The following is a 22,521-nucleotide window of genomic DNA, read 5'->3' as shown; positions in this document are numbered from 1 at the left end:
TGGGTCCCATGATGACTAGTAATGAGCATGAGATGTTGAATAAGTTTTTGAAATTGAAGTCACTTGTGTTCCATGGTTCTGAGAGTGAGGCTGCCTATAAGTTCATTTTGGATTGTTATGAGAGACTTCATAAGTTGTGTATTGTACATAAGCAAAAGGTAGAGTTTGTGACCTTCCAGCTTCAAGGTGAGGCTAAGCAGCGGTGGAGGGCTTATGTGGAATGTAGATCGTTAGTTTTGCCCTCACTCACTTAGACGCAGTTCTATGCTCTATTTTTGGAAAAGTATGTTCCCCGAACTTTGAGGGATCGCAAGAAGGATGAGTTCATGCCTTGGAGAATGGTGGTATGCCTGTAGCTTCTTATGAGGCTAAATTCCATGCATTGTCTAGATATGCTACACAATTGTTGACTACTGAGGAGGAGAAGATTTGTCTATTCGTCAAGGGACTGAACTTCGAGTTACAAGTATTGTTTGTTCACATTACCTCATCTACGCTTCTTCTGACTATTGAAAGTGGAAGTTCAAGCTTTTGTGAAACAAGTGGAAAGAGTTAGACGTGATGGGCAGACTAAGGCTTTGGCTAAGAAGCCCAAGAGCACAAGTAACTTTCAGGGTTCTTACTCCAGAGGTTCAAGTAGGCCGATACTTGTAGCCCGGCCAATTCATTCAGCCTTTCCCTCTTCTACAGGTAATTATTCGGGAACTCCAGAACATAATTTTATTCAAGATAGACAAGGAGTCGCACCTTCGACAGGCAGCAAGCCATCTTTTGATCGTACTTGTTATAATTGTGGAGAACCTGTGCATATGAGGAGATATTGTCCCCACCCACGCATGTTTGATTCCGCGCAGCAGCAGACTAGAAGGGTGGTACCTGCATGCAACGGTAATAATAGTAGAGGGCGTCCATAAGGTAGGCGAGGAGGGAATTAATCAGGCCATGGAGGCCGGGGAAATAATAATGCAGATAGATGAGTAGTACATCCAGGCAAGAAAGTTGTCTGTCAAGATGACAGGGCTCAATGTTATACCTTTTCGAGCAACACAAAGGCTGAGGCGTCTGATGCAGTGATCACATGTACTATTCTTGTATGTGATCGGATGGCTACTATTTTGTTTTATCCAGGTTCTACCTATTCATATGTGTGAGTTCAGTTTGCCTTGGGATTTGATATGACTTGTGAGATACTTGATGCCCCCATCCATGTTTCCACCCCAGTTGGAGAGTCCATCATAGTCACCCATATGTATCGTGCTTGCTCTATCTTGTTTATAGGTTTTTAGACTTGGGCTGATTTGGTTATTTTAGATATGATTGACTTTGATATAATCTTAGTCATGACTTAGTTGTCCCCCCATTATGATGTGTTAAATTGTAATACTAAATATGTGACTCTAGAGATCCGGTAGGGAAAAGTTAGAGTGGGAAAGGGGTGTACAAGCCTAAGCCAGCTAATGTCATATCCTTCATTCAAGCTAGGAAACTGGTGGGGCAGGGATGTTTGGTATATTTGGCTCATAATTGTGATGTTGAGGTTGAGTCTCCCTCTATTGAGTCTATTCCTCTAGTGTCTGAATTTAAGGAAGTGATTCCTACCGATTTGCTTGGTATGCCTCTGGATAGAGATAGAAATTTCTGCATTGAATTGGAACTTAGTACTCGCCCCATTTCCATCCCTCCTTATCGCATGGCTCCGATAGAATTGAGAGAGCCTAAGGCTCAAATTCAGGAGCTTCTAGATAAATGGTTCATTCGTCCTAGTGCTTCCTCATGGGGTGCTCCTGTCTTGTTTGTTAAGGAAAAAAATGGTAGTTTGAGGATGTGCATAGACTATCAACAGTTGAATAGGGTAACCATTTGAAATAAATATTTGTTGCCTCGAATAGATGATATTTTGACCAATTTCAAGGTGCGTCAGTTTTCTCTAAGATTGATCTAAGGTCTGGTTACCATCAATTAAATATTAATTACGCCTGAGGTTGTACCCAAAACGGCATTGAAGACTCGTTATGGGCACTATGAGTTCTTAGTGATGTCGTTTGGATTGACCAATGCACCTGCAGCATTCATGAGTTTGATGAATGGTGTGTTCAAACCATTCATGGATTCTTTTGTTATTGTCTTTATTGATGATATTTTGGTTTATTCGAAAAGTGAGGAAGAGCATGTCAACCATCTTCATATAGTTTCGGGTGTCCTTGAGAGACAAATGTTATATTCTAAATTTTTCAAGCGTGAGTTCTGGTTGACTTCAGTTGCCTTTTTAGGGAATGTAGTTTCAAGGGAAGGGGTAATGGTAGATCCCTAGAAGATTGAAGCGGTTAAGAATTAGGTTCGACCTAGCTCTGTGACTGAAGTTAGGAGTTTTGTGGGGCTCGCTAGCTACTATCATAGGTTTGTGAAAAACTTTGATTCTATTGCCACGTAATTGACAAGGCTGACCAAAAAGGATGTGCCTTTCGAATGAACTGAAAAATGTGAGGAGGGCTTTCAAAATCTCAAGACTCTTCTGACCACAACGCCTATTCCAGCACTGGCGATGTAAGGTAAAGATTTTATTGTTTATTGTGATGCTTCGCATTCGGGTTTGGGTGTTGTGTTGATGCAAGATAAGAATTGCATAGCTTATGTATCACGGCAGTTGAAGGTACATAAGAGGAATTACCCAACACATGATTTAGAGTTGGCAGCGGTAGTATTTACTCTTAAGATCTGGTGGTATTACCTTTATGGTGTCAAGTGTGAGGTGTTTACTGATCATTGTAGTCTACAAAATGTATTCACTCAAAAGGATCTGAATTTGAGACAGCGAATGTGGATGGAGTTACTTAAGGATTATGATGTCACCGTCCTATACCATCCGGGTAAGGCTAACGTGATGGCAGACGCTTTAAGTCTAAGTTCATGCAGTTGAGAATCTCATAGAAAGGTAGGGTGTTAGCTAGCACTGAGGTTAGACCTACGTTCATTGAGGAGATCAAGGCCAAAATGTTTGACGATGAGAATTTAAATGAACTTAAAAAGAAGAAAGGGTCTGGTAAGGCACAAGAAATGGTTCTTGATGCAAGTGGTTACTCAATTTCAAGGGAAGGATTTGTGTTCCTCGAGTGGATGACTTGATTCAAAAAATGTTGACCGAATCCCATGGTTCGTGGTATTCCATTCATCCGGGTGTGACCAAGATGTATCGAGATTTGAAACAACTTTATTGGTGGCCTGGTATGAAGAAAGACATAGATGAGTTTGTGGCTAAGTACCAAAATTGTCAGCAAGTAAAGTATGAGCACCAAATGCCTGCAGGTTTGCTTTAGCAAATGCCAATTCCAAAATGGAAGTGGGACATTATAGCTATGGATTTTGTGGTTAGTCCCCCNCCCCCCAAGACCTTGGGAAAGTTTGATTTTATTTGGGTAGTGGTTGACAAATTGACAACCCATTTTATTCCAGTCAAAATATACTATAATGCTCAGCAGTTTGCTAAGGTTTATGTGAAAGAGATAGTGAGGCTGCACGGGGTGCCCCTTTCCATCATCTCATACCATAGTACATAGTTTACATCCAAGTTTTGGAGAAAATTGCATAATGAGTTGGGCACTCAACTCACTTTTAGTACAGCTTTCCATCCACAAATGGATGGGCAGTCAGAGAGGGCTATTTAGGTGTTAGAGGACATGTTGAGGGAATGCATGATTGACTTTGGAGGGCATTGACATAAGTTTCTACCATTATGTGAGTTCTCCTATAATAATAGTTACCGCTCCAGCATTGACATGGCACCATTTGAAGCACTTTATGGGAGGGAATGTAGGTCACCCATATGGTGGTTTGAGGTTGGAGATGTAAAATCTTTGGGGGTTGATTTGGTGAAAGATGCTCTGGATAAGGTAAGAAACATTCAAGTTAAACTTCTAGCAGCCCAGAGTAGACAGAAATAGTATGTGGACCGTAAGGTAAGGGACATGGCATTTCAGGCTAGTGAACAAGTTCTTCTAAAGGTGTCACCCATAAAGGGGGTAATGAGATTTAGTAAGAAGGGCAAGCTTAGTCCTCGATATGTTAGATCATTTGAGATTCTTGACTGTGTAGAGCCAATGTCTTATAGATTGGTCTTACCCCCTAGATTATTCGGAGTTTATCTAGTGTTTCATGTGTCCATGTTGAAGAAGTATCATGGTGACAAAGATTACATCCTAAAATGGGACTCAGTGTTGTTAGACAAGGACCTTCAGTATAAGGAGGAACCGATTGCAATTCTTGACCGTGATGTCCGAAAGCTGAGGACCAAGGAGATTAAATCCGTGAAAGTTCAATGGAAGCATTATCCGATTAAGAAAGCTACTTGAAAAACCGAGAAGGAGATGCAAGACAAGTATCCTAGTTGTTCGATGATTTAGGTACTACTCTAATCTTACTTTAGCCTTTTTTCTAGTTTATCACTCAGGGACGAGTGATGGGTAAATTGGTATCTATTGTAACAACAGGTTATAGAAAAGATAATAGGGAAAGAATTGGGGCCAAGAAAACTTTTTTTAGTAACTTGGAAATTGTAGCCTAGTCCAGATTCAGACCAAATCTGAGTCAGGTAAGGTCTAGGGAAATATGGTAATGATTGGGGGTTCTAATTTTATTTTTATTATATGTGTGGATAGCTAAGACGTTAAGGATCTCGTACGACTTTACAAAATTGAATTCGGGCGAGTAGAACTCCTGAAACTAATCTTGGAGTGAAATGGTAATTTTTGAACGTCAAGGGTTGAAGGTGTGTTATGAAATGGGGGCTTGGAACTCAAATTCCAAGGTTCTGTCTCCGTGTAAGCTACCAGGGCGGGGCCACTATAGGCTATAGCGGGTTGGGGTCCGCTGTAGCGGGCCAGAGTCTACTTAAGTCGGGGAAAAACCCCAATTTCGTTATTTTTCTACAAACTTCGTTCTTAAGAGTTAAGAGATGACCCATGACGAGTTCTTGACAGTTTTGCACTACTTTTGGTGCTAAAGGTAAGGATTTTACTCCCCAAATACGTTTTTTGATCCGTAGAACTTAGATTCTTGGGCAATTATTATTGAGGGAGTGTTTTAGCCTGAAGTTAATGGTGGGAAAAACCCTAGCTTCACTTTAGGATTATGAGTTTGGTCTTGGGTTATTGGGTTTGTTATAATTCGGGTAAATTAGACCTTAATTATTGATCCTTACATTGTATTAATTGTTTGTAGACCTAGAACAAGCGGAAAGAATCCGGAAAGGGAAGGCTCAAGTGTCTTAGAGGATTCAAGCTTAGTTTCAAGGTAGGTGATGGTTTGATTTCCTATTTGTGTGATATATGTCGGTTAATTGCTTCATTGTAAGCATGCATGTATGAGAACAAGGAATGTAAATCGAATCTAATGCAAATGAGTAAATGTATATGAATAATTGCATGCCATGAAACCATTGCTTGATTGTATGACTATGAGCATTGTTCTTTATGGGTGTGATTGTGATTGTGGTTGTGCTCACTGGATTGGGTGTCACGTTCCTACACATGTATATTGAATTGGGTGTCACATTCCGACACACTAACAGTTTGGGTATGTGTTCCATGAGAGAATTACTTGTGATTGTTATGCTTATGTCTGTTTGTCATTGATAATGACTGTGTACTAATACTGCACTTGCTCTTTCTTTGTTGAATATACGGCATCTTCAGGCGGCTACTGACAGACCTCATTTAGGAGATCACTGATCGAGACCGAATTCAAGGGTGAGCCAGTTCTTCCAGACTGCCATGTATTTTCTTATGTTTAGTTCATTATCTTCAGACTTAGACTAGTTCTTTAGATATTTGTTATGTTTTAGCTTTCCGGATTGTATCTCTAGTTCTTAGACTTGTCGTTAGTAGAGTTTTGGTACATTGACTTTCAGATTCTAGGGGTTGTTTTTTGTAATGTAGTTTGTTTTGTTAACTTTCGGAGTTTATGGGAATTCCTATTTTCCTTAGACATTTAAACCTGTTTTTGTATCTTTAAATGTTCTGGTTTTTGTTAAGTCGTGTAGTTGGGTTGTAGTAATGGTTCTCCCACCGAAGGGTTAGTGTGGGTGCCAATCACGACGGTGTGAGTCGTGACATGATGATTATAGGTTATGATTCCCTGGAGTGCTCTTTATGTGTAAACATCGACTTTTTATGGTAATCTTTTCACGGTTTACCAAAGAAAAAGCTTTCAAAGACAATTAATAAAATAATGTCGTATTTGATTGGTTACTAATAGCTTGAAAAATACAGAAAATATTAACTACATATATAGAAATCAAATATGAGTTCTAAGCAAATACTTGAACTTTACTTTGTTATAATATGAGTTCAAGCCTTTAAGATAATATGTAGACTTGAACTTAACTTTGTTATAATATGAGTTCAAACCTTTAAGATAATATATGTAGACTTGAACTTAACTTTGTCATAATATGAATTTAAGCCTTTAAGGTGATATGTAGACTTTGTTGGTGTAATATACCACAAATATAATAAATTACAGTTGAAAATAAAATGAATAAATAATCATTTAGGCTGAGGCATGGATATCTCGCTCTCCTTAGCAAAATTCAAGCTCATTGCGGCATAATCTACACCGATCCAGTAGTAATACTATTGACTTGTCCTCTCCAGGATACGATAACTCAAATAACTCAAGCAACTCCAGATTTAGTTGAAGTGTCCAAAGCTTCACAAAAAAAACACCTTCCTTCAACATATAAATACTCTCTCTTTTATATAGTGAATATAATTGAAGACTTAGAATATTTTCTTTGTCTCAACTCTCTCTTTCACTACTACACACTAAAATATTATTTCACACTTCTCATCTTTCTTGACATACATTTTCATTTCTTGTTGTACTTATTGAAAAAATGATTCTAGTATCTCAAAATGAATTATTTTATAATACTTGAAAATAATAATTATGTTATGTTAATATAGTTGTTATCTTTATTTCCATATATTCTAATATTGGCAGCTATATCACAATATTAATTAGCCTATTTACTCCTCCATTAATCACTCATTGTGTCGTTGGTAGCTCTTTAATGTGGCAATTGAATATTGCCAAAATGTTATTCATATGAGATGATAATCTTGTTCCATTATATATACTATTATCTAATCTTATGTGGGGAGTGATTGAGAGTAAGAGAAATTTCTTCCTTCTCTTTTCATATTCTATTGTGCTGAGTTTTGTTTTAAAGAATCTTTATTAGTTTTTGGCTTCTAATTTCATACTAGAAGAGTTTGTTGAATCTTGGGGGATACATTTATATCGGGTGAAATATTCTTAAGGACAGTGTTATTCGACACGCTTCAAGATATGAGAATTTCCTATAAGATTTATTGGTGAAGTACAGGTTTTGGTGAATTCGATACAAGTGTTCGTGATAAAGATATTTTTCCGTAAGATTTACAACAATACTCAATCCAACGGAAGACATCATTATTTATAGGTGAGGAATTCTTCCTTACAATGAATAGAAAAATAATGGGTAGTAAATTAGGTAAATGAATATCCTAAAGGTTACATAAATTACAAGGTATAATGAAGTAGAATAATAGGTGGAATTAGTGGTAGATCATGACAATTGTGGTTACAAGAGTTGCACCAAAATAATGACCACATTCTTGTCAACTTATACCCACTAACATATGCATTTAAAATTTTAATTTTAATAGTAAAATGCATATACACCAATCGACTTTAACTTTCTTGAGTGTCATAGTTCAATGATCAAGATGGATTAGTTCTACGGAATGATCGTGAATTTGAATCCCTTGCAATTTTAATGTTATAATAAGCTTCTAGTTGAGATTGAACCCTAGTCACCTAGTTGCGCGGATGGATGTTTTGTCTTGTACCAGTAGTACTTGCAATTTCAATATTATTATTATATATAAGCTTCTAACTGGGATCGCCCTAGTCGTCTAGTTGCGTGGATGGATGCCTTGGCTTGTACAAGCAGCACCAAGTCCCTTGTATTCTTTTTTATGGAGATACTAGTAGTTATATTTAGTTTATGTTCCTCAAATAGATATACATATATATACATAGTTTTTTTCAAAGTTAACGGATATATATGTGCCCCATCTATAGATGGGTCCACCTCTATATATTGAGCTCATGTTGGCACAGACCATCACTATCTAGTTATGCTAACAAAATTAGAGCAAACTGTATACCCCTTCATAGTGGCTGGTGAAGTCAATATATCTCTTATTCTAGAACGATGTTGAATTTCCATTAAATCCAAGCAAGCTTCATAATTTTCAAGGTGAAACTTTAAAAAGAAAGAATAAAAACAAAATTAGCAAAAACAAAATAAAACAAAAGACTGTCATGTAACTTGGAAAGAGCCTAATAAGAACAACCTCAAAATTTTATTTTATTTTTTTTTGGATTGGAGTCCACCAACTAATGTATAAGATATTTTCAATTTTTTACCCCAACAAAAAGAAGATATTTTCAATTTTCTAACAAAAAGAAACAAAAGAAAAAAGAAGATATTTTCAATTTTACCTTCTTCCACTTATATTAAAAATTACCAATTACCAAACAATCATCCCTAATCAACATTTAACTACCTTAACTTTATTGGATTATGACTCAGCCTAGTCGTAGACGTGACGTCATTTTTAAAAAAAAAATATATCATATTCCCTCTATTTCAAAGAAGTGAATTGTTGAGTCGTTTTTTTAGTTCAAAATAAGTTAATTATTCAAAGTTCAAGAAAGTTTTTGGAATTTTTTTTCATTTTGGCCCCTCATATATGTCTTCTAGGTGATGTAAACAAGAGAGTTAATTGCTCATATTTATGATTTTACTTTAAAATATCTATATTTTCAAGAATAGTTTGAAAATACTAAAAGGGCAAAAGTGGAAAAAGTGTTTATTTTATGTCCTAATTTCTTTTCTTAAGGGGTGTGCATTACCTTAATAATTTACTTATTTTGAAACGGAAAAGTATTAAATTAAATAGTCGGCCAATTGACCGTGTAAGTTGCATGATTCATATCATCACCAAACGGAAATAGTCTCTCAAGTATTATTGATTATTTGTAGCGAACTATTATGTTGATAAATTTCAACGATTTTTTTTATTATTATTGAACTATCGATTTTTAGATTTTAGTAATAATTAAACCGATAATTTGATAAATTAAAATAATAATAAAACTATATTTTTATCTCTAATTATATATTGGTGCTTATATCACTAAAAAAAATGGCTCAAGTGATATTTCTCTGCAATCTCTTTTGTATTTGAGATTGTTGCTTAACTGAAAATCTAAAGAAAATCATAGTATAATTAGGTTCAAGCTATAGACTTGAAATTAATTTTCTCCTCTTACATTATAATATTTGAGCTTGAATTTATAAGTTGAGACCATAGCTAGATTATATTCTTTACTCTTTAGTATGAGTATATCGATAACGCATATTTCATTAATTTATTTATTAATTTTGTGTGTTTACAAATTAATAAATCGAATCTATATATAAAAAAGCGGACCAGACCGGACTGATCAATTTTAATTTGTGTTTTGGGTGAATATAAAAGCTGGTTAAATAAGTTTTTTTATTTATTTTTTTTAATTTAGTGTTTGATTGTTTTCAAACCAAAGCAACTCAAGGACCTAAGTTAGAAATCCCAATTCCCAACTCATACGTTTTAGCTTAAAACCTTTTTTATGTTCGGCTAACTATTTCCTCTATCTAAAAATAGTTGTCCACTATATCATTTTGAGATGTCCAATAATACTTGTCCATTTTATGAAATCAATGAATAATTTTACATAGTTCCTAATTTACCCTTATAATTAATTATAGTAATTTCTCTATTACAATTTTCTAAATATTATACTTATTATATTTAAAAGGTGATATAGTAAAATTATGCTTTTGTTTATAGTTTCTAAAGACATGTGCAAAGCCAATAGTGGACATGTATTGTTGGACAGATGAAGTATGTAATTAAACACTACTCCCTCCATTCCATATTACTTGAATTTTTGAGGCATTTTTTATTTTTCAAATTAACTTAATTGTTCAGTTTTCAAGGCTACTTTTAGAGTGTTCTTCCTATTTTACCCTTCATTTGGATTTTCAATGTGATGACTTCAATAAATTTGACAATACTCCCTCTGTCCCTAATTACTTGTCCACTTTTGAATTGACACACATATTAAGAAAACAATTAATGACATAGTGAGTTTACCATTTTACCCCTATTAATTATGAAGTGGATGAAAAGTTCTACATTTTTCAAAGTAATTAGTCATTTAATTGAGGGTATAATAGGTAAAAAAATTATCTTTTCTTGATTTGTCAAAATGGACAAGTAATTAGGGACAACTATAAAAGGAAAAGTGGACAAGTAATTAGGGACAGGGAGAGTAATTAATAAGGTAAAAATGGAAAATTATGTTAAATTTATGTTTTAATCTACTTTTCTTAAACGGTATGAAACACCTCAAAAATTTAATTAATATAAAATGAAGAGAGTATGAATTTTTAGATTTACAATTTCCGTAATAATGGAGTTAATAACATAATTATTGATGTGCCTAATTAAGAGGTATAAGGACCTATTCAATCTACATAAAGTATATATATTTAGAGATATGAAAACTTTTAAAACTTCTAACAATTATATTATAGTAAAGAAAGGTAACATGTATAAATCATGAGTACAACCCTCCACCATAACTTAAATAATAATTCGTTTATAACAGTTTCCCTCCGAATCATTTTATTTTACTTGATTTTTATATTAAAAATAAAATTTCTTATTAGAGGTCTATGTTAGCAATTTTTTAAAATCATTTTCTTTCAATATTATTTTTATTAATAAAGTTAATTTAGTAAATAATTTCCTGATAAATACTTTTTTAAAAGGGAGTATTAAAATACTCAAGTAAAATAAAACAAAGCGAGCAAATTTCTTTCTTCAATTAATGTTATATTTAATATTTTCTTTATTTACTTTTACTTGTCCTTTTAAATGTTCCTTTTAAATAATAATGATTTATATGAGTTATTAAAATATTCATATTAATTAATGTTTTAGTATTTAATCTTAAAAAAATAGTGTATACTAAGAGTAAACGTGAAGAAAAATCAATTATTTTTTTATATATAAAAGTAAAAATATACTTTTAAAATAATACACAAGTAAAAATTGAGAGGAGAATATTGTGCATAACAAATACTAATTGGAAGGAAAATAACATACATTTGCATAATTGAATATTTGAATTTCTGTCATATTGGCACGTGAATTCTTGGACATATATGTCCCCACAAGCTACAACAAGGCAACTACAAGCAACAATATTTATATTTAATTAGAATTTAGAAGATATTTGGTATATACAAATATCCGTCAAATTAGGATAATGTTTCGTTAATTTATGTAGATAGATGATTGTGGGAGGAGAGTAAAGATCAATTTACCACCCTCCTTTCTTAATAAGAAGTTTTAAATTTGAGCGTTATCTTTGAATAGAATCTAATTTGACATGAATTTAGATTAGTCAAACTCCAATACAGATATCTAACACTGAGAAAAATCATATAAAATACAATCAAAAATATTTTTTTGATCAAATACTAATTGCAATTCAAAGATACTTTTAAAAATTGATTAGTAGTCAAGTAAAATTGATGCTCATCAAAAGTATAGTTTGAGTTTTTTGTTTTAAAGTAAATCGATATTAGAAGTTCAATCAAATAAATTATAATATTTACATTTTAAAATCTGTGCTGCCCCAAATATAAGTCTTTTTATCAAACTAAATTAATTTATTTTAAAATATTTGACATTCAAAAACAATAAGTAGCATTTAGTATAATTAGTTACTCTATTTTTAAAAACTAATTACCCTTATTGCTTTGATTAGTGAATTACAAGATTAATACCTAACCCCTAGTCCAAAAATCCACTTATTTGGGAGCTTATTTACAAGCGCAATATCAAAATTGAAAGAAGAAAAAAAAAGAATGTGAAATTTCTCGATTTCGAGATACACTTATACTTCACACGTCACTAGAATGTGGTAGTAAATTTTAACCACGTTGTTGAATATTCCCTCCGTCCAATAATAGTTGTCCACTATATTATTTTGGGTTGTGCGATAATATTTGTCCATTTTATGAAATCAATGGATAATTTTATACTTAGTTCCTAATTTACCCTTATCATTAATTATAGTCATTTCCCAATTACATTTTTCAAGACATTATAGTTATTATATTGATCAAAGTATGATATAGTAAAATTATCATTCTATTTATAATTCCTTAAGAAGTGTGCAAAGTCAATAGTAGACAAGTATTGTTGGACAGAGGAAGTATAATTTTGTAACAACAGTAGACATTGAAATTTTGATGGGACTTGAAGTAGGAGAAATTTGTAGACATCAAAATTTTATTAGACTCTACACGATGTGTCCAATTTTAGTTGGGACTCTACAAGACGTATTCAATTTCAATTAAGATTCTGGGAGACTACTCAATCATAAACCCTAGTTCATGTCTATATAAAGATTATTATATATTCTCTTAAGGAGGCATCTCAAATATTCCATAAATTCTTGGATATTCACAAAGAGATCACGAAGACATCAAATATTGTCTTTCTCAAATAAATCTTGAATAACCCATAAATTCTTAGTTTTTCTCAAATAAATCTTGAATATCCCATAAATTCTTAGGTATGCAAAAAGAGATCATAAAGACATCGAATATTGTCTTTTGTCTTTCTCAAAAAGCAATCTCGAATATCTCATAAGCTCTTGGATATTTATCAAAATCAATATCTATCGAATATCCCATAACTCGTGGGTATTCGCAAAGAGATCATGAAAAGACCAGAATTCTAACAAGAAGTTAGAGAGAGTTTGTGGATCAAATACCGCAAATTTCTTTACAAGCTACAAGTTCAAGAATTCAAGCACTGAAACATTCAAGTTCAAGAATGACTCAAGATCAAGACCACCAAATTCAAGAACAAGTTCAAAAGCCCTAAATTCAAGTTTAAGTTCATCAAGATCATTATATTCAAGATCAAGCTCGAAGACCCTTGAATTCAAGTACAAGTCAAGATCAAGTTTATTAAGATTATATTCAAGATCAAGCTCGAAGGCCCTTAAATCCAAGTACAAGTCAAGAACAAGTTCAAGATTTAACAGGTCAAGATCTCTTGAATTTATATTCGAAAAGATGAACCAGAAGAATCATAGAGATTGTAACACTCATATTTTGAAATCAAACACTACGATTGTAGCGATATTTTATTTCAAAATATGAGTGTTACAATCTTGATGAATCCTTTGGTTCATTTTTCAAATATAAATCAAGGGCTCTTGAGCTTGATGTTAAATCTTCAACTTGTTCTTGACTTGTATTTGGATTCAAGGACCTCCGAGGTTAATCTTGAATATAATCTTCATGAACTTGATCTTGACTTGTACTTGAATTCAAGGGTCTTCTAGCTTGATCTTGAATATATTCTTGATGAACTTGAATTTGATCTTGACTTGTACTTACTTAAGTTCAAGGGTTTTTGAGCTTGTTCTTGAATCTAGTGGTCTTGATCTTGAGTCGTTCTTGAACTTGAATTTTTGAGTGCTTGAATTCTTGAATTTGTAGCTTGTAGAGAAATCCACGGCATTTTATCTTGAATATAATCTTGATGAACTTGAATTTGATCTTGAGTTGTACTTAAATTCAAGGGCTTTTGAGCTTGTTCTTGAATCTGGTGGTCTTGATCTTGAGTCGTTCTTCAACTTGAATACTTGAATGCTTGAGTGCTTGAATTCTTGAACTTGATAGCTAATATCCAAAAAGTTATGAGATATTCAAGATATTGATCTTTATGAATACCCAAGAACTAATGGGATATTCGAGATGCCTTTGAGAAAGACAATATTAGCTATCTTCATGATCTCTTTGTGAATATCCAAAAATTTATGGGATATTCAAGATACCATTTCAAGTAAATATACTAGTCTCTATATAAACATGAACTAAGGTTTAGGATTGATGAGTAGTCTCCGAAAGTCTTAACTAAAATTGAACACGTCTAGTAGACTCTCACAAAATTTCAATGTCTATAGTAACTTTTTGTACAAAGGAAGGATATAATTTAAACGGAAAAGGTTATACAAATATCCTTTAACGTATTAGAAATGATCTAAAAGTTATTCCCTTTCTATCTATTGGATCAAATTCGCCCTTCCTATGATCTATTGAGTAAAAAATGTACTTAACTTATTAGAAATGATTCAAATTAACCTCTTCCTCTATTAAATTGAACTACGTAAGAATATTTTACATAGCGTAATATTTTATACTGGACCGTATATTTTTGAAAATATCCCTCCTAGTAAATATTGAATCAAATAATTGAGGTTCACATCCTTCTCACTGTTAAAAAAAAAAAAATTGATAGTGTTTATATCATGTCCAAATAGTGCCAAAAACATGTCACGAGACGTTACAAGACAAATTTCATCTCATCTACTCAGCCAGAAAGGCTTCAGTTTCTATACATATATATTTTTGTTTTGTCACCAACCATTTTTCCCTATAAATCAGAGCCTTTCTATTAAATTAAATTAAAAAAAACTGTCTTATAATTCAGTGCCTTTTTTTCTCTTTCTTTGTGCTTAGTTCAAATGGCTTCTTCTTTTCAGTCATTGAAATTATCTCTACACTTTCTTGTATTTTGCATTATAGCAATTTTCACCAATTTAATTAATTCTCCAATTTCAATTCATGCACTTAATGTTGGTGTTGAAACTAATGCTGGCCTCTCCTTGGTAAACTTTTCTTTCTATATCTCTCTCATCTCATGCTTTTCTATAATCATGTTCGGAGGCGGAGCTAGGTAGGGTAAACAGATATTATATTGTTTATACATACGAATATTATGATGTTGAACCTTTATCAATTTTTTCGTGTGTTTTACTTCTTCATATTTTGAATCTTCAAATTCTAATTCCACCTCTGATATTCATGATATTCCAAATTCAGTAATTCAACTAATTCAAATTTGTGTCATATATTTGCTCATTAGAGTAGAGAAGCTTCGTATTTTTCCATTCTTTAGTGTAGTACTTCAATTGTAAAATAATACTTAGGAAACTTAATTACGTGCTTCTCCATAGCGGCTGCTTTCAAGCCCACCTCTTGGTTATCATCGCCCGATCACTTCTTTTTCCACTAAGTAATTTTCTTAGGACCTTAGCGTACGATCTGGATTGTTTCCCTCTCGCCTTTGGATCTTAGCACCTAAGATCTGTATGTACAAACGATCTAGGCATGTATTTGGAGTTTCCCTAGGGTTGGTAAGGCAAAATGAGGCCACCCTAATCCATTGAGTGGATTTACAATAACCACGATTCGTGTCAGCGATCGTAGAAAATTCTTACAAAGCAAATGAATTTCTTTTGTCCATATATAGCCTAGATATCCTTTAAGAAGGGGATGCATAGTGTTTTTCTCTATTGTATAATCCTAATTCCTAACCGTCAACTAATGTGGAAAATTCTCGTTCTTCTAACACCAATAATGATTATTTTTATACATTGTAGGCTAAGATTTAGGACCGGAGGAGTACAAACTAATGGGCTAATTAGTACCCCTATAGGTAAGGTAGGGATGGACCCAATTTAATAGATATTTTTAAAACAGGGCTCGAACTTAAAAATTCTCGTTGAAAGTAAAGGAATATTGTTAGCTATCCCATTATATCAATTTCATCTTAATTATTCACAAACCTTACCCTAATCAACTTTTTTTGTTTTTTTTTTCTTTTTCTATTTTAATTCTTTTTTTTTTTAGGAAAAAGAATGCAGTAGAACATGTGAATCAAAGTTTTGTGCAGGTACACTCTTTTTCCATATTTAAAACTACTTCTACTTTTAATTGTATAAATTCTATATATTTAATAAATTTTTAAAAATGATTTTGTTGCAGTTCCTCCATTCCTAAGATATGGCAAGTATTGTGGAATTATGTATAGTGGATGTCCAGGGGAACAACCATGTGATGGACTTGATGCTTGTTGTATGAAACATGATCTATGTATACAACACAAAGACAGTAAGTTATTTACTTTACGAGTTCTGAATTTTATAATGTGATAAAAATACAAAAGCATTATTCACGTTTTCCTTATATATATATATATATATATATGGAGTTCAATTTTAACGATATGGCATTAAGGGTTGATATATAGGGAGTGTTCGGCATGCATGATGGAAAATGTTTTCTAGAGAAAAATATCTTTTAAGAAAATAAGTGAGATTTTTATTTATTTTATATTCGTAATTAAATTAAAAGATATTTGTATAGAATGTGACACAAATATCAAGCGAGGTGGGGCTGGAGGTGTGGGGCGGTGGGGTTGAGAGTTGTAGGGGAATGGGTGAAGATGAGGTGTCGAAGATAACATAATTTATGTGGGATATTACCTGTGAAATTTATTAATAAATATATTTTATAATATAAATTGCATTTATTTTTAATTGACTTAATTCTGTAAACATCTTCTTACACCCCCCAATAAATAAAAGTTAAATTCTACTTTATTTTTTCGTAGATGTCTAGATATATTCCAAAACTTCACTTGTCCAATTCGTAAAAATACTCCCTCTACCTCAATTTATGTGGCATTTTTCATTTTTTGAGAGTCAAACAATTTAAGTTTGATCGGAAATTTGCATATGAAATCTTCAAGTTTTTTAAAATGAAATTTATAGATTTGTAAACTATGTAAAAGTACTATAAATCACAATAATTGACAATTTAAAGTATTTAAAAGATATATGAAAGTTTTATGATAAAAAATAAATGTGTTTGAATTTCAAAATCCGAAAAGTATCACGTAAATTGGGACAGAGGAGTAATAAATTAATGAGTGACTAGTAACAAAGAAGGTTTTACTGAGGAAGTTGCTTTGCAAGACACCTAACTAGAGAAAATAATATATTTGAATTATGGGAGATAGTTGTAGTCAATAATGCATGTGTTGACACATCAAAGTTGGTGTTTATTATACTCAAATTATGGAGAAGCTTTGATTGGCCAAAATTCAAGGAACGTTAGCGGCTAATAAAATTTCATAGTTTAACTGTAAAAATTTTATGCTAATCTTATTTATTTATAAATTAGCGATGAATTATATGAAAATTTAACTAGCTAAAAACTATTTAACGATGAATTAACTAGGAATTATCGATATATTTTAGAGGTAATTGTATGTTTTTTTAGTAGTGGATATTATTTAGATGCTATGTTACTTTAATTATTATAACTTGTTTCATTTCCACAAGTAGGGTTTAAAAATATTTTTTAGTGATAGTTTGTTGGCATAAACGAATCTTACTTTAATTATTTTTTGGCTCCAACTATGCGAATATATATAATTAAAAAAAAGATGTTTACATTAAGAAACAAAATGTGTATGCTGATAATGTATATTTATTATACTTAATACACAAAACAAATACATATGTCGATTATTATTTTTTAGGATGGTCCAGAAAGATATAATTACCCAAAAAAAAGTCTCTCTTCGCCCATTTTTAATTGTCATGTACGTTTTTTGAAAGTTAATTTGGCTAATTTTTAAAGTTAAATTAGATAACATTAATTTGATATTTTAAGCAAAAAATTAGATATTAAAAAACTATACGAAAAATATTATAACTTGCAATGTTTTTGCATGTCAATATGATAAAAAAATACATCGTAAAATGTAAGTCAAAGTTTTTATAGTTTGACTCTAAAAAAGGAAACTATGACAATTAAAAGTGGACGGACAGAGTACTTTTTTGTCCCAATTTATATGATTCACTTTCTTGTTTAGTTAGTCTAAAAAAGAATGACACATTTTTATATTTAGTAACCATTTAACTTTAAAATCCCAACTTTACCTTTAATGAAATAATTTATAGCTACATAAACATTTTTCTTTCTTAAACTCTGTGTCAAGTCAAACTACATTACATAAATTTAAATAGAAACTATATATATGTGTGTGTATATGTATATACTAGCAAGTATTTATTCATATGAACTTATTGATTCTAAATTCTGAATTCATTGTTCTTAGCTATTTTTGTTATTTTTTATTTGACAGATAATTATCTAAATTTGGAGTGCAATGAGAACTTCTTGAGTTGTGTAGCTAAGTTCACAAAATCAGGATCTCCAACATTCAAAGAAAATACATGTTCAATTACTACTGTTGTTAGAGTAATCACTGATGTTATTGATGCTGCTGTTGCTGCTGGGAAAATTTTCAAGAAACCATAGTATTTTTAAAACCATTTTTAATTTTTCTAACTTTTTTTTTTTTTTTTTTTGACATTTGAAGAAAATTGTTGTTATCATTGTGCTTGTAATTTCTATGGGGACCAAATTAAATGTCTAGATGTATCGTATATAATGCTTCATTTGTCTTAGAAATTTGGTTTCAATTGCTTGTTAAACAACTCTAAGAGGGGCATACTAAAAACAAATCACCATTTTCCTTTTTGAAAAATGCTCAGCGGCTATTCCGACTTATATTTTAATTGAATTCGGTGTGAAGGAAATAGTAATTATTTCATATGAAAAAATAAGGAAGCTTTCTGTTATTTTAATGAGATTCTATTTTAATAGAAAAATCATATTTTATAACACAAATTTTCACTGATTCCCGATGAGAATCTTTATTTCTATTTTCTAGTAATGTTGATAGGTAAGATATATGCAAGATATAGGGTGAATTGTTTGGTAATTTTAAGTTTCAATCAGATTGAGTTATGAGATGCAAATCTAAAATAGTCAACCACATACATTTGCTTTTCTTTTACAACTTTGACAAAGCAAATACAAAATTAAATTTTAATTAAGTACAACGTCGAATATAGACATTTTATTTTACTTCAGTTAACATAATGTAGAAATTATAATAATGGGCCAAACTGCCAACCCCTACATGCTACACAATCTTGGCCCATTTTTGCATTAAGAATTTGCCATAAATTAGTAACTATGACCAAACTATTATCATGCATAAGAAAAGAGAAGATAAAAGAGTTTATCTTGTTTCTTATCAATGGTAAAGTTATGACATATGGATCTAACTCAATCCTAAATGTTAGCTTGTGAGCGAAGGATTGCCGAATTTTATGGGGTTGAGTTAGATCCTAGTATTATATCTTTACGTGGTATCAAAGCTATGTCTATCTTCGTTTGGGCTTTCAGTCCACGCTTCAGTTGTGCCTGAGCGTGAAGGAGGTGTTAGAGTGGATTAAATATCCACATTGGTTGGAGAATGGATTGACAGTTTGCTTTTATGGGCTTGGGTAATCTTCCCTTCATGTGATAGCTTTTGGAGTTGAGTTAGACTCAAATGTCATATCTCTCATGGTATCAGAGCTAGATTTGGGCTCCTGGTCCATGCTTCAATTGGACCTGGGTGCCTGAGTGTGAAAGGTAGAGCTGTCAAAATGGGCTTGGCCCACTAGGCCGGCCCAACCCAACCCTTGAATTAAATGGGGTTGGGCTCAATTTTTTCAGCCCATTTAGGAACGAGGCTTTTTAGCCCAGCCTCATTTGGCCCACTGGCCTCGTAAGGCCAACCCGCAAGCCTCAGAAGCCACCCCACGGGCTGTGAATTTTAAAAATACTTATTATATATATATTTTAAGTAGTGTTTTACTTGTTAAGATTTTGTCAATAAATATTTTTAAAGTATCAATATAAAATCAAGACTATATTTTTTACATATCTTTTACACTTTAGGGTCATTAGTCCACTAAATTTTCTTATTAGCTCAAGTCCATTACTCCATCATAACTATGAATCTTTGACCTTTTTCACATTTGTTTTTATGCCTAATTTTTCACTTCTCCTTTAGTGTCTTGTTATGAAAATAGTGATCATGTAATGTTTTTTTGCTCGGATGAATCTTATGAATGTTGTATCTTGACTATTATGTATTTGTTTTGTAAATATTCACTGAAGTATGTTTAATTCATAAATGAATTTATGTATGTATTGATGTCGTGTTCATTGGAAATCAATGTTCGTATCCTTTCTAAAAGGAAAATGTTGTCCATTTTTTGGTTGAAGGGCCAACCCATCCCAACCCGTGGCCCGCTTAGGGCTGGGTTGGGCTGCTATTTTATAGGCACTTTAATTATAAAAGGGTCAGCCCATCCCAACCCATTTAACTCTCTAACCCGTTAGGATTGGGTTGGGTCGGCCCATTTTGACAGCTCTAGTGAAAGGGGTGTTAGAGTGGATTAAAATCTCACATTGGTTTAGGAATACACTGACGTTTTGCTTATATTTGACTTCTACAATCTTTCCCTCTAGAGCTACAACGTGTGAGACTTCTGATTGAAAGTGAGAGAGTGTGATCCATCCCACTATACCATTATTTCATGGACTTCAACAATCTTTCCCTCTTAAGCTATAACTTTCGAGGTAGAGTTAGGTCCAAATCCCAACTGAAAAACGAATAACTAAGCAATTAGGAACATCCTTTTTCAACATCTGCTCTACATTAATGTGATCATTAAGCTGCAAAAAGTGTAGTTGGTCTAGAAATATAAGGAACTTAACACATAACTAGATGACTCCTAAACTATTTATTTGGTGTACAAACTGTGAATACTCACTCACATCTAAATCTAGTGCAAGTAATATGTGCTTCTAATTGTGTAAACTTTGAGAGTTAAGTATATCATTCAACTTAGATTTTGACAAAGAAGCCACTGTCAATAGTTACAGTAAATTTGAGCTCAATTATACAAATTAGGGATAAATGAAGTAAATGAAAGTAGAAAGAGAATAAGTACATACATAGAAAATACATCTGTTTGAGTAATAGAACAATTACCTTGCAACATCATTTATAGTCTAAGTAGATGCATTATTATTATTCTTCAAGAAAAAAGGCTATTAAATTCGGATGATAGTATTCTCAAAATTGAGCCAACATATGAAAGGATAACTTTAAAAAAGCTCGTCGTGCACAAACTGGAAACGAAACTATAATCCTTGACTGACAATGTGATCTAAGCACTCTCATGCTCTTTTTGAAACCAAACATTCACCAAAAAAGAGTCAAAGATGATCTGAAGCAAATGATATTTCGTGTTAGCAAACTGGAAATGCAAACTCAAAAAGTTGAAGAAATCAAGAATAACCTGGTTCAAATGTGCCGCTATGCATGGAAGAACCAGTAAACCAGATTCACCAAGAGCACCACCAAGCTGTTCTACTACTGCTACCATTACAGGCAGAGTTTTCTTGTAATAATAAAACGAAGGAAATTAGGACACTTGGATGATGTCATGAAAGAGGTAAAAAAAAGAAAAATATGGAATTGTGGGTTTCTCTAATCTCTGCATCAAGCTTTCTAGACTGATGCACTTTGAAGCAAGTTATGAGCAGAAAGATAAAATGTCGTTTACCTGGCTTGCAACAAGTAAAACAGCACTAATATTTTGCTTCTTTGAAAACGATGATTCACTACCCCCTGAAACAGTGGAGAGTAATGATATTGCCAGAGCATTGAAAGCAAAGAGGCTGAGATGTAGAAGCCTGCAAGAAAATCTTATCAGTCAGTGATTCTCCGAAACTGAAGCAAGCTATCTGCTTATACCATGGGTCAATTAGGAATAGACATGCTACTCCATCTATTTTGTTGACTAAGGTGATTAGGTAAAGTCAGCGCATGAAAATCCCACCAAATATTGTGATCGATGAAGGTGAAAGAATAAAAGCATACGGCTTACTTAATTATAGTAATATTTCTATATCAACTAATTGTATTAGCACAAATGCCAACAAAGCTATAGAGAGATCATTGACAAAGACAAAAAGGATTTACTTGGTTCTTCAAAAGATGCTACATGTATAAGTGCAACAAAAGACACTTGAGCCAAGAAAAAAATCTCAGATATAAAAGTCATGTTGTGCCAACTTGTTAGTCCACAAAAAAGTTTCCCAAACATATACCTATGTAAGCCAGAATTCATTTTGCATTGATTACATCAATCCACTATGCCATAAAAATGAATCAAATTAAACATCAAAAGTTAACGAAGACGAAGAGAAAGGAGAGGTGGAAGCATACACTCCTAACACAACAGCCAGAAGAAATACCGCTGGCTTAACCAATAAAAGCAGTGACCTCGATCTGCTGACTTGTATAAAAGGGGCCTGAATAAAAAAACTACTCATCAGGCAGTGCTTTTTAAATTTTTTTAACAAAACAACACAAAAACTAAAGCTAAAGTATGATGGGAACAAATTTTTTTGTCCATATAAACATTCTGGCAGTCCGTTCAGTCAAAGACACTTCCTCGACTTCAGAAGTTAACATGAATTAAATGCATGGGCAGGGGGAGCATAAACAGCTCATAACATAAAATTACAAACCTGCTTTCCTATTCCATAACAAAAAACACACAAAAATATGA

The 22,521-nt window shown here is 32.6% G+C and overlaps 3 protein-coding genes across 4 annotated transcripts in view; 2 read left to right on the top strand and 1 right to left on the bottom strand.

Annotated features, from left to right (window-relative positions):
* The first annotated feature begins 3,962 nt into the window (after window positions 1-3,962).
* Window positions 3,963-4,346, top strand: LOC125877553 (uncharacterized). Its single transcript, XM_049558814.1, has one exon. The coding sequence runs from the start codon at window positions 3,963-3,965 to the stop codon at window positions 4,344-4,346; it is 384 nt and encodes a 127-aa protein (XP_049414771.1).
* A 10,194-nt stretch (window positions 4,347-14,540) lies between these two features.
* On the top strand, window positions 14,541-18,478 carry LOC125877854 (phospholipase A2-alpha). Its single transcript, XM_049559131.1, has 4 exons — window positions 14,541-14,850; window positions 15,875-15,917; window positions 16,010-16,135; window positions 18,180-18,478. The coding sequence occupies exons 1-4, from the start codon at window positions 14,707-14,709 to the stop codon at window positions 18,353-18,355; spliced, it is 489 nt and encodes a 162-aa protein (XP_049415088.1). The 5' UTR covers window positions 14,541-14,706; the 3' UTR covers window positions 18,356-18,478.
* Window positions 18,479-20,897: 2,419 nt separating this feature from the next.
* Window positions 20,898-22,521, bottom strand: part of LOC125875466 (probable sodium/metabolite cotransporter BASS4, chloroplastic) — a 32,251-nt gene continuing 30,627 nt past the window's right edge. For both annotated transcript variants that reach the window (XM_049556410.1, XM_049556408.1), the window contains 4 exons: window positions 22,176-22,261; window positions 21,511-21,640; window positions 21,244-21,345; window positions 20,898-21,171 (listed from right to left, as the gene is read on the bottom strand). In XM_049556410.1, the coding sequence (XP_049412367.1) occupies window positions 21,112-21,171; window positions 21,244-21,345; window positions 21,511-21,640; window positions 22,176-22,261 (378 nt within the window). In that variant the 3' untranslated portion in view covers window positions 20,898-21,111. The remainder of the gene's footprint in view (window positions 21,172-21,243; window positions 21,346-21,510; window positions 21,641-22,175; window positions 22,262-22,521) is intronic.

This window comes from Solanum stenotomum, chromosome 9, assembly GCF_019186545.1.
Source record: "Solanum stenotomum isolate F172 chromosome 9, ASM1918654v1, whole genome shotgun sequence".
In the NCBI taxonomy this organism is placed as follows: domain Eukaryota; kingdom Viridiplantae; phylum Streptophyta; class Magnoliopsida; order Solanales; family Solanaceae; genus Solanum; species Solanum stenotomum.
The sequence above is the reverse complement of the archived record's forward strand: the minus strand, read 5'-3'. Positions and strand labels throughout refer to the sequence as shown.

Bases quoted from the DNA above. Each gene is read 5' to 3' on its own strand.
- LOC125877854 (XM_049559131.1), top strand. From the start codon at position 14,707: ATGGCTTCTTCTTTTCAGTCATTGAAATTATCTCTACACTTTCTTGTA. The intron at 14,851-15,874 runs GTAAACTTTTCT...TTTTTTTTTTAG, and splicing joins CTAATGCTGGCCTCTCCTTG to GAAAAAGAATGCAGTAGAAC. The intron at 15,918-16,009 runs GTACACTCTTTT...ATTTTGTTGCAG, and splicing joins TGAATCAAAGTTTTGTGCAG to TTCCTCCATTCCTAAGATAT.
- LOC125877553 (XM_049558814.1), top strand. From the start codon at position 3,963: ATGGCATTTCAGGCTAGTGAACAAGTTCTTCTAAAGGTGTCACCCATA.